The sequence below is a fragment of the Antedon mediterranea genome, chromosome 6 (genome assembly GCF_964355755.1).
Source record: "Antedon mediterranea chromosome 6, ecAntMedi1.1, whole genome shotgun sequence".
NCBI lineage: Eukaryota > Metazoa > Echinodermata > Crinoidea > Comatulida > Antedonidae > Antedon > Antedon mediterranea.
This window is the reverse complement of record NC_092675.1, coordinates 19,998,197-20,010,087: the sequence shown is the minus strand read 5'-3', so window position 1 is coordinate 20,010,087 and position 11,891 is coordinate 19,998,197. Positions and strand designations below refer to the sequence as shown.

General features: G+C 34.3%; 1 protein-coding gene across 1 annotated transcript; it reads right to left on the bottom strand.

Annotated features, from left to right (window-relative positions):
• Window positions 1-28: 28 nt before the first annotated feature.
• Window positions 29-10,940, bottom strand: LOC140051250 (WD repeat-containing protein 70-like). Its single transcript, XM_072096397.1, has 17 exons — window positions 10,793-10,940; window positions 9,860-10,024; window positions 9,394-9,567; window positions 7,702-7,793; window positions 7,117-7,176; window positions 6,654-6,787; window positions 6,175-6,328; window positions 5,693-5,769; window positions 4,105-4,282; window positions 3,788-3,887; window positions 3,536-3,620; window positions 2,908-3,046; window positions 2,451-2,551; window positions 1,674-1,753; window positions 1,282-1,398; window positions 878-1,040; window positions 29-168 (listed from the first exon to the last, which is right to left on the bottom strand). The coding sequence occupies exons 1-17, from the start codon at window positions 10,896-10,898 to the stop codon at window positions 78-80; spliced, it is 2,016 nt and encodes a 671-aa protein (XP_071952498.1). The 5' UTR covers window positions 10,899-10,940; the 3' UTR covers window positions 29-77.
• Between the last annotated feature and the right edge of the window lie 951 nt (window positions 10,941-11,891).

Below are 11,891 nucleotides of genomic sequence, written 5' to 3'. Positions count from 1 at the left end.
TTTATTATTTTCACTTAGGCAGCATGTCAATTAAAACCAATATTATTCCATATTAGTAACAATACAGTATTATTAAACTAAGTTCCAAGTTTTTGTTTCTTGCTTGTAGTAGGTTCATCACTTTCTTCTTCATCAGATACCTCCTGGAATATAGGCGTTGGCTGAGACCTGTAAGAAATAGAAACCAAAAAATAATATACAAATGAAATACAGTAGTTGTATGTATGATCTGAAATAAAAAAGCAACGCAATAAATATATTAGCAGTAAATTACTAATTGTGTTACTGCTTCCTGTTTTTATTTTTTGTGTGTAATTGTATTGCAAGATATTTAAAAAGGCAGACATTCTTAATGAGAAAAGGCTGCTTCAAATGAGCATTTCTAGCATAGTCCTCTATATCCAAACAATTACTGCTGTGTATAGCAGGTTTGTGTAAAATACTTTTAAAACAAGGAGTTTGCTTCGTGGGGAGAGGAGTTGTGGGTTGGTGGTTATGATACTTGCCTGCCAACCATACCAAGGGTCCCGAGTTCAAGTCCTGTCATATGTCAGGATTTTTTTTCTAATAACAAATTACAACTCCTCTACCAAAAACTTGTAATAAGACTTGTTTATGTAGAGCATCTTGTGTATATTTTTAATTTAGATTTATTTAGATTATTAAGGATAGTGAATGAATTTGCTTATGGTTATCCTTGGCAATTTGCCTAAATATATATATATATATACAATCTGTAGACAGTACTGTTTCGATCTTATTAGATCTTGTCAGTACAGCTCAGGTTTTGAAATAAAATGTACCGCAGAACTGGCACAATATATAGGCCGAGCCAGTTATGTGGGACATGGTACACTGATTATATATAAATTCTTACTTGGCATATGCAGGTGCAATCCAGTAGGGATTCTCAGCTGCTTCTTTAGCATGCTTCAGTATAGCTTCTCTTGGATTGCTATCATCAAATTTATTTACAGCTATCATCTTGGAAACATACGATGAAAGTGTTCTACCGCCCTCAATTACCCGACCACCCGTACCTGACAAAAAGAAAGAGGATATATTATTTAAAAATAATGTTTGTTTAACTGTAACTCTTATTGTTTAACTGTAACACTTATTGTTTAACTGCAACGGCTCTGTAACATATGACATCATTGCCTATATTTATCCAATGCTTGGGCAAAACGTATTACCAATTCCCATTAAAAGCAGTGGATATTTTACATACATCATTTATCTTAGACCCTACAGAACTATGTATAAAATACGATAGTTTACCTTCTGTGAGAGGAGCCTCTGGTTTTCTTGATTTGACAGGGTCCATTCTATCTTTCAATCCCTTCTTATAAGCTGTACCAATTGAAGAGTCATTGCGATACATTCTCAATGTGTGAGCTGCAATTTAAAATTTAACATATTTATACTGTATGCCACAAACATAAACAAAAAGTAAACACACATGAAATAAAGTATTGAAAGTATAATAATAAGTTGCTCTACCCATCGTGGAACCAGCCACACGAGAAACCATTGTAATGCTCTAGCTATATAGTGGTAAATACTGTGGCTCCAAGCGTTAACAAAACACAAAATTATATAACAAATCACACAGATTTATACCAGTATGTCTATACAAGTTCTGTACAAAGTGAAAAGCACCAGTTACTCACGAGTGATAACATGCTGATTGGCTACGAACTCTAGTTCCTTCACCTTTCTCTTCTTCTTAACAAGACATAGTTTTGCTCCTCTATATTTCAAATGGTATTCATAAAAATATTACGGTAACATAAAAAACATTCTTAAAAATGATATTAATTTATAACCAATCTTTTATGCACAGCCATAATGAAACATTGTTTAAAATTGTATGCCGGCTTATTTATCACCAGGACACTGGAATTTTCCATCCTATACTTTTTTTTAGTATGTATTTATGATACCAATTTAAAGGTTGATACAATCATATACAATACTTCACAAAAACTGGATACATTTTCCCCCTATGACTTAGACATAGATTTATACTTAATTGAGGCCATTAATAGGGAAGATTGATTGAATGATTGATTGAAATATATATTTATACTGGGTAACCTCTTCAGTCAATGACTGGTCTCCCAGAGGGCCCAGTTGGTGATCAGTGGCTGTGATGTACTAATACACCGGGGTAACCCCTACTCGTCTCGAAAGATGTACTAGGTTCTTTAAAGTGCACACGAGCTAGATGTGTACACTGGACCTACGGTTTATAGTCCTTATCCGAGAAGACTCGTTCTACCACCAGAACCATGGAGTGAGTGAGCCTCGAACCCCTGCCGTTGTTATGAAATAAAGATGCTGTGCCATATTAGGAATAATGTTAAAATAATGAAATAATGTACAAATATAGAGATAACTAACTTAAGTGGGATGAACCAATGTAAGAAAAAAAAGAGATAACTAACTTATGACTTTTATCTGGATGATAGTACATCTTGACCTGTCCATTAGCACATCCAACTACAATTTGATTTAATTTTGGATGCCATAAACATCGTACAACACTCTGAAAACAAAACAAAACCCAACAAAATACAATCACAGCAGTTTAACAACAGCATTTAATAACGCTTTTATATTTACTTGCATTCAATTGTTTAAAAAAAGCAATAATTGAAATAATTTGGAAGTAATTTTTGGGTGGGACTCGAACCCATGGCCTCCAGATTACTAGCCTGGCGCTCATACCTCTAGACCACAGTGCTTGCGCTGATAGCTGGGAGTACGCATTTTATTATTCTTTTATTGGTAATGTGTGTACCACAAACCTGACATTACTAGTGTTAATTCTTTACTGTTGTTTTATTTTCTTGTTGTTTATATTATTACATTTTACATTCAATTGTAATTTCAAGCACTCACAGAATTTGTGACTTGTATTTCCGAGACCTTATCAAAAGTGTCTTTATCATAAAACAACAGCTTGCCGTAACCTTCATCCTTGCGAACTGAAATCCCTGTAATGAGCATCTTGTTGTCTGGGCTAAACATGCAGTCAGTCCTGTATGCAAACAAATTAACATAATTGACATAAGGTAAGATAATGTAAGCCCTGTATTCATTTCTGAACGTAGGGGAATGAGCTCATTTTACTAAGCCTCATGATTATATGTAGGGTAGCCAGTTCCTTTCCACGCCAGCTTAACATTTATCTATGTTAATTTCTTTTGTATAAAAGGGAATGATTCACAAATTGGAAAAGTTCCTTTCCACGCCAGCTTAACATTTATCTATGTTAATTTCTTTTGTATAAAAAGGGAATGATTCACAAAATTGGAAACATGTTTTGATTAAAACTATAAAAAAAAATATTTGTTTTAACTTGCACATAATACAATGAATTGAAAACAGTTTGCTGAACACTTCTATATCACTTACTAAATAAAAGAAAATTAAATACTGATGTAAACACACTAACGTAACAAAAATCAACAATTAATGTACACATTTTTGTCTATATACAAAACGCAATGTTTGAATGTTTACTTACATTGTATAAAAGCTACTGAGATCAGTTGCAACATTCACAGGTTTCCTAAAATTCCTGATGTCCCATAATTTCAAAGTATCATCACCTGTCGAACAATGCAGAAATGTAAATAAACCAAGAATAAGAACGATCACAGGACTAAATAGCAGTGGAGACATAACATTGATATCATCACAACTTAATAATTCCCAACCCCCTGAGGTGGTCAGGGGTGAGGTGAAAGGGAAATGAAGAAATTGTAAATACACCCACCTCCTCTTGAACCCAACAAATTGTGATCAAAGGAAAATGTAAGACAACTGGTATCTGTTCCAACTCCATGAGCTGTCGGACATTGTAATGATGGTCTAATCTTTAAAAAAAAAGTAAAAACAATTGTATATAAAAAAAAAAAACTCTTTGAAGAGCCAAAACCAGACCATATCATAGTAAACATCAATATAACATAAATAAAAATGCATCTTAAATATTAAAAAACGTCCAAAAAAATAAATAAATAGGCAGGATTCATAAAGCTTATTTTACGATTAATTTTTCCTTTAATATCTACTAACACAATTTATACTTACAAACTGTTTCTGTACATCCCACAACTGAATAGAGCCATCACGACAAGCACCCCCTATCAATTTACCATCTCTACTATACACGCAGCAGGTTGGTACCGTTTTCTTGCCATTTCGCCCTTTAAATTTAATAACTTGCAGCTGTTTGTGTGCTTGATTGAAATCCCACTTTCTTACAGTTCTTTGATTCGTGCAAAATAAAAATCAAGAGATTTCAAGAAATTTTTCTTTTTGAAGATTAAAGAATTTTTTTAAATTCTTTATTTCAAACCAACAGTGTAAAACACCAATAACAGGTTGAATAACTAAACTATAAACATGAGTCAATATAAATATATACAAAATGAAAAAAAAGATTATTTAAATAATTTCATTGTGTATATCCTTGCAATTTGGTTGGAAGATTAAATGCTGTACACCACCTGGACTATGTAAAAACATTTGTTATATTTGCCATGCATTTCTGGTTATATTATAGATTCAGATCCATGGCACACTCAACACATGTTTAGTCAGTAGCGATTATTATATAAAACATATAAACAATATATTTATTTGTTTAAATAAATATAAAATAAATCTTTTGTTAAAATATGAGCATTTCAAAAGACAATAGAATCCTCTATAGGGACACGCCTATTTAAGGGAAATCCCTATTTAAAGGACACCCCTATTTAAGGGACACCCCTATTCAAGGGACACCCCTATTCAAGGGACACCCCTATTCAAGGGACACCCCTATTTAAGGGACACCCCTATTCAAGGGACACCCCTATTTAAGACACACCCCTATTTAAGGGACACCCCTATTTAAGGGACATCCCTATTTAAGGGACACCCCTATTCAAGAGACACCCCTATTCAAAGGACACCCCTATTTAAGGGAAATCCCTATGTAAGGGACACCCCTATTTAAGGGACATCCCTATTCAAGGGACACCCCTATTCAAGGGACACCCCTATTTAAGGGACACCCCTATTTAAGGGACACCCCTATTCAAGGGACACCCCTATTCAAGGGACACCCCTATTTAAGGGACACCCCTATTTAAGGGACACCCCTATACAAGGGACACCCCTATTCAAGGGACACCCCTATTTAAGACACACCCCTATTTAAGGGACACCCCTATTTAAGGGACATCCCTATTTAAGGGACACCCCTATTCAAGGGACACCCCTATTCAAAGGACACCCCTATTTAAGGGAAATCCCTATGTAAGGGACACCCCTATTTAAGACACACCCCTATTTAAGGGACAACCTTATTTAAGGGACATCCCTATTTAAGGGACACCCCTATTCAAGGGACACCCCTATTCAAGGGACACCCCTATTCAAGGGACATCCCTATTTAAGGGACACCCCTATTTAAGGGACACCCCTATTTAAGGGACATCCCTATTTAAGGGACATCCCTATTTAAGGGACATCCCTATTCAAGGGACACCCCTATTCAAGGGACACCCCTATTTAAGGGACATCCCTATTTAAGGGACACCCCTATTTAAGGGACGGGTACATTTTTGGGCTGGGTTCTATTGTAGTGTCAATCATTGTGTGTCTTATGACATCCATGAAAAAACCTTACCCATCATCAGAACATGTAATAAATTCTTCTTTGACCCGTGGATTCCAGCATCCTCCGTGTAACATTGCTATATGACCCTAAAGAATTAACAAAATGTAATTTCATTTTCACAAGGTCATCACAAAGTCTGACGTGTCCCAATATATCCAATATTAGCAATATACAGTAAACATATTTGACAAAGCAGTTTAAGCCTGTAAGCCTAATAAATAAAGTACATGCACTGGGAATATGGAATTATGCAGGCCTTGTCTTTTGAAAATTATAGGTGTGCTACAAATTGCACTCCTCAATACATTCAGAGATGCTGTAGGTGTGCTGTTTGTATTTTGGTGTGTAGAAGTTTGCCAAATTTAAGCGTGTTGTAAATTGCACTCCTCAAGGGCAGTTTAGGAGTGTGTTAGGTAAATGGTCGCACTGGCTCGCCTTAAAAGACAAGGCTTGATTATGATTGAATTCTTTGATTAAAATGTCCTATTTACCTTTGTGTTCACCATGTCCACAATGTACCTGTCACCACTGACACATTCCATCACCTGAAATCCATCCCTGTCAATTACTTTTGCTTGTGCATTTCCAGCAACCACCAATATACAATCACCAGTCATGCTGTACTGTAATGTTTTTATGTGGTGACTATTAAAACAAAAAATAAACAAAAACTTATTTATTTGTTTTTGAGTACTGAAAATAAATACCTTCTATTATAAATTATATTATTAGTCATGATGAAAGTAAAAAATATAGTATAATCACTCTTTTAGGACATCCCTATTCAAGGGACACCTTCCTGTGAAACAAACAAGAGCAATATATGACAATGGCCAACTCCTTTACAGCGGACAACCTATTAAGGGGGACACTTTGTTGGCTTGAGTTTGACTAAATAAAAAGAAATAAACTCATGATAGTACATTGTGAGGAATTAGACAAGTACAAAAGGTCAGACAGCCATACTTACCATTCACACGGTTGTATTGACCGAAATGATTTTAGTGAAGAATCCATTCCAGCAAAGTCCCAAAATTTGACATTGTAGTCGTAACTGCCGGATACTAACCGAGATCCTGATGGATCAAGCCCTACAGCTGACACCTTTAACGATAATAAAGACAAGTTTTAACGCACGTTACACGGTGACAAACTAGTCTGTGAAAACATTGTATAAGAGATATATTCAACAACTTGTTACATTTGTGTAAAATCAGATTGTTTTATAGTAGCTACACAGTTTCCACAAATACTACAGTATGCAAGAGTAAAACAAAGATGCATATTATGGCAATCCATGCATTTATCCAGGCTAAAGGTTATTATACATCTACCTACCATCAAAAGTGGCTTTTTTAATTAGTTTTGTGGTAACGTTTATTTTGTGTTAAATCACATATAAGCATTGACTTTGTATATTATATCATACTTACTGGTTTAACCCCATGTTCTAGTTGAATTTCATGTGATGAAGGAATCTTGTCATTCAAATTCTGTCAAATATATAATTCAAAATAAATTATATTACAAAACAACATGATTTATGGATTTATTAATGTACAGTGTTCACTTTAAATTTCTTTTCATATCGGAGGTTACATACACAGTATAACAAAATTGAAAGAGCTCTAATCACTGTACAGTACATTTCTATCTCAATAGAAATTGTATGCATACAAAAGAAGACTTTATCTTAAGGTCTCAGAGCAAAATCATTTCAATCAAAAGCTCTATTTGCACTATTATCAAACTTTATGTGACAAAAAATATGCCCAAATATGGTAATGATATGATGTCATCTTGTCCATATATGGGATGAGCACATTACATTTTTTTCACATAATGTTAGATAGCGTAGACAGAGCTTAAGTTTAAAAGCTTTTAGAACACAATGTTTTAGAGAACCAAGCATTGTACTATACTAGGATTCATGAATGATCATGTAATGATAGGAGAATGGCAAAGCAATGATCATGTAATGATAGGAGAATGGCAAAGCAATTTTATCTAAAACAAACCTCTTCATCTTCATCAGACTCTTCTCCATCATCAGAATCTGATTCAGCATTTTCATGTTTACCGTCCTTAAAACCTGGTGGCAGTGGTGGGCCTAAAAAACAAGAAATAAATTTCATGAAAAAGCACTCAAAATACATCTGTATTTTTCAACTGCACTCTGTATCTAGTACAGTACCATAAATACAATAAAGTTGTATGCTGCAAGTTGTATGCTGCAAGCTGTATGCTGCAAGCTGTATGCTGCAAGTTGTATGCTGCAAGTTGTATGCTGCAAGTTGTATGCTGCAAGTTGTATGCTGCAAGTTGTATGCTGCAAGTTGTATGCTGCAAGTTGTATGCTGCAAGTTGTATGCTGCAAGTTGTATGCTGCAAGTTGTATGCTGCAAGTTGTATGCTGCAGGTTGTATGCTGCAAGTTGTATGCTGCAAGTTGTATGCTGCAAGTTGTATGCTGCAAGTTGTATGCTGCAAGTTGTATGCTGCAAGTTGTATGCTGCAAGTTGTATGCTGCAAGTTGTATGCAGCAAGTTGTATGCTGCAAGTTGTATGCTGCAAGTTGTATGCTGCAAGTTGTATGCTGCAAGTTGTATGCTTCAAGTTGTATGCTGCAAGTTGTATGCTGCAAGTTGTATGCTGCAAGTTGTATGCTGCAAGTTGTATGCTCAAGGTGTATGCTGCAAGTTGTATGCAGCAAGTTGTATGCTGCAAGTTGTATGCTGAAAGTTGTATGCATGTGTCTACAAGGTCTTGAATGACTGTAGACTAGTGGTTAATGCTCTATCTATTTTAATTGATATTATAAGCCAGGTTTTCACTGCAGGTCAGATCAACCCTAATACACACGTTCACACACCTAGCAAAACTGCAGAGTTTAGTAAAAAGGATATGGAACCTCCTCCAGGAAAAAATTTCAGAAAAAAACTGGAATGCAATTTATTTTTTAGTAAAGAGAGCATAATTTTCGGATACCAAGATCATCAGTTTTTTAATTTAAAAGCCATTAATGCAATTATTCTAATTGTAAAATCATTTATTTATAAATGTAAACTAGTTAAATGTAAGCCAACTATCAAAATGGTTATGAACGAGTTAAAAAGGTTTTATGAAACAGAAAAATTTATTTATCATCAGAATTTTGAGGACAGTATTTTTAATAGAAAATGGATAAAATTAGAAGAATTTATAAATCAAATATGAAATGGTTAGAGAGTAGAATAAGTTTTATGAACCTTTATTTAATTTGTTAGATGGATATTTTTGTTGTTTTTGTTTGTTGCTTTTAATTTTAATTTTTTATTTGATTATGTTTTTCCTTTGTAATGTATTATATGATGAAATAAAAAAAAAAAAAAAAACTGTAGAGTTTACTCACACTGGGCACACACCATACAAAATACCAGTGTGTGTAAACTCCAGAGTTTCATTAGGCAATGTGAAAGAGTACAAAATGGTTTAAAAAATTCTTGAGCTCTGTCTACACTATCACATTTTATGTGACAAAAAAAAATGTGCCATATATGGATATGATGATATCACTACCATATTTGGGCATATCACTACCATATTTGGGCATATCACTACCATATTTGGGCATATCACTACCATATTTGGGCACATCACACTTTTTTGTCAAACTAGTTTGATATGGTAGAGAGAGCTCTAGGGCAAATGAAATTTAAGTTGGTCACCAACCAATAAGATCATCATCCTCCTCTTCCTCATCACTGTCTTCATTAATTTTCTGTTTTTCTAACTCATTCGCAACTTGTGCTGATTTTTCTTCATCACGAATCCTATTGACTTCTTGAGCAGCTCGTTTTGTTTCTTCAAACATTGCCATTACATTAAATGTTCTTGCCTTTTTTCCTAGAAAATATGTAGGAATGATTACTGTATTAAGTGTAGTGATAATGCAATACGACATGAATTAATATAAAAGGTTTAAATCAATTCCTTTGCCAGTTTACAGTCAAATTTCAGCCAATGAAAAGTGTAAGTTTGTTTAAAGAATTTTGCAAATGATAAAATGTACATCTGTTTTTTGTGGAGTCTCAAATTAGAGGTTTTCAATATTTTATATAATGTTTTCGGTGAGCAGTGGTTTTTGTTTTGTAACTTTAGTTTTTTAGATGCGTTATTTTTGGATGTTGTTTATTACCAAAGCCCTGAAATCCCATCATCTCTGCCACTTTTTCTGAAGTATTTGAGAAATCTTCTACATCTGTTGTTGATTGTTGGGAGATTTTATGATCAGTAGGCCTACTGGTTTCACGGTCTTCTTGTTGGGTGTTTGATTTTGCTTTTAGCTGGTTTAACCTGGCTTCTGTAAATATGAATAAAAAAAATTAAAAAAAATCCCAACATTAGTAATGTACATTTTTATTATTCGAGGAATAATATTTAGTAACTTTGCCTTACTACCTAGGCCTAGAATAGTATGTAGTGTTCTTAGGCCGAGTCCCACCCTACCAAGCGCAGCGTGGCTAGGCCTAAACTAGGCCAGCCAGGTTTGTCTAGCCTAGACTAGTAATTTGGGCCCAGAGACTATCGGGCTCAGACGATCGGGCCCAACAAACAAGATGATCGGGCCCAAAACGCGAATACACGCAATACAATAATAACAATCAAAATCAATCACATTAATATTCATAAATCGAGAGTATTGGTAAGAAATTCTTAAAACCAGTAGTGTTAATACTAATAGGGAAAATCATGGAGTAAAGAATTTACTCCATGGGAAAATTAAGATAAAATCAGAAAAATATCTAATTAACCTTTTTAATTAAAGTCTTAATTTACGCAAGAAAAACGTGTTGACACTCACTAGGCTAGCACTAGAAATGAAAAATGATGAAGTGGCATATTATTTTATATAACCCAAAAGACTATCGGGCCCAACTGGTAAGATGATCGGGCCCAACGCTGAAGACGATCGGGACCACGTTTTTTGGGCCCGATCGTCTTGGGCCCGATTGTCCGCGGTCCCGATCGTCTGTTTCCCGTAATTAGTAGGCCTAGGCCTAAGCCTAGGCCCTAGCTAGGACTAGCTAGCCTAAGCTTAGTTAAATGCATAAATTAAAAGGAAAACAACCTCTCAATCGCCTTCTCTCTGCTGCATCTTCTTCATCTGACATCTTTTTTGTTACTTTATTGTTTTCGAAGTGATAAAGAGAGAAGAGATAAAACTCAGAAATCATCCAAACGTAGGGCCTCAGGCCTCCCTCCTAGATCCGATTTGTTTTTCGCAGAACAAGTGAAGTGTCTATTCGTACGGTTGCGGGTTCTACAATGCTATGATTCAAGTTTTGCTACTTATTTTCGCACAAACCATGGATTAATTAAATATTTAAATATTCTAATTATTTAATCCATGCACAGACTTATAATTTAATCACATTATTATTATAGGCCTATATTTAAATAATAATTAATTGCGTGTCCTATAACCAAAGTTCATTATTTAATTGTATAGTGGATAAAAACGAAAATTATGAGTAAATTTGCTAGCTTCCACGTCTTGTTAAATTTTATTTTTAATTATAGGGCTATATTTAAACAATAATTAATTTCGTTTACTATAATCAAAGTTTATTATTTAATTGAAAAAAAAAAGAAAATGAAGAAAACAGCGGCCAAAAAAATTGTAACTATACGACTTTATCCACCATTGAATTAGTAGGGCCTATAAAAAATAGAACACTGCCACGTTACTTCGTGCCATTGCATTGGACGTTGCCCCAGTTCACAGTTCAGTTAAGTTTTATTCAGTTCACTCAAAAATACAAGACAAACATAAAATAGAAAAAGCACAAGGTAACAATATTAATAGAATGAACCGAGGAATAACCCAAGAAAGTTTAAAAGAAAACTTATTTCCACGGGAGACATAAAAATAACACTGATAATTGCACTTAAAGCGCCCTATGACTACTATAAGGTAAAAAATTGTACTGTAAACATCATATGTAGGATGAATAGTCACATAGACCTTACATCATAATAATATTAAAAAAACTAAAAATGCTACACAATATTAGTGACGTTACAGCCTTAATTTTAAGTTGGATACTAAATAAATTGCCATCAAATGGTTTGGGGCGGCTATGAGATGAGAACCGATGATATTATAAATGGACTTGTAATTTATAGGCATATATAATTGTATTAGCAACTTTGATCGCCCAATATTG

Bases quoted from the DNA above. Each gene is read 5' to 3' on its own strand.
- LOC140051250 (XM_072096397.1), bottom strand. From the start codon at position 10,898: ATGATTTCTGAGTTTTATCTCTTCTCTCTTTATCACTTCGAAAACAAT. The intron at 7,177-7,701 runs GTTTGTTTTAGA...TATATTTGACAG, and splicing joins AGTCTGATGAAGATGAAGAG to AATTTGAATGACAAGATTCC. The intron at 2,552-2,907 runs GTGAGTGCTTGA...TTTTGTTTTCAG, and splicing joins AAATACAAGTCACAAATTCT to AGTGTTGTACGATGTTTATG.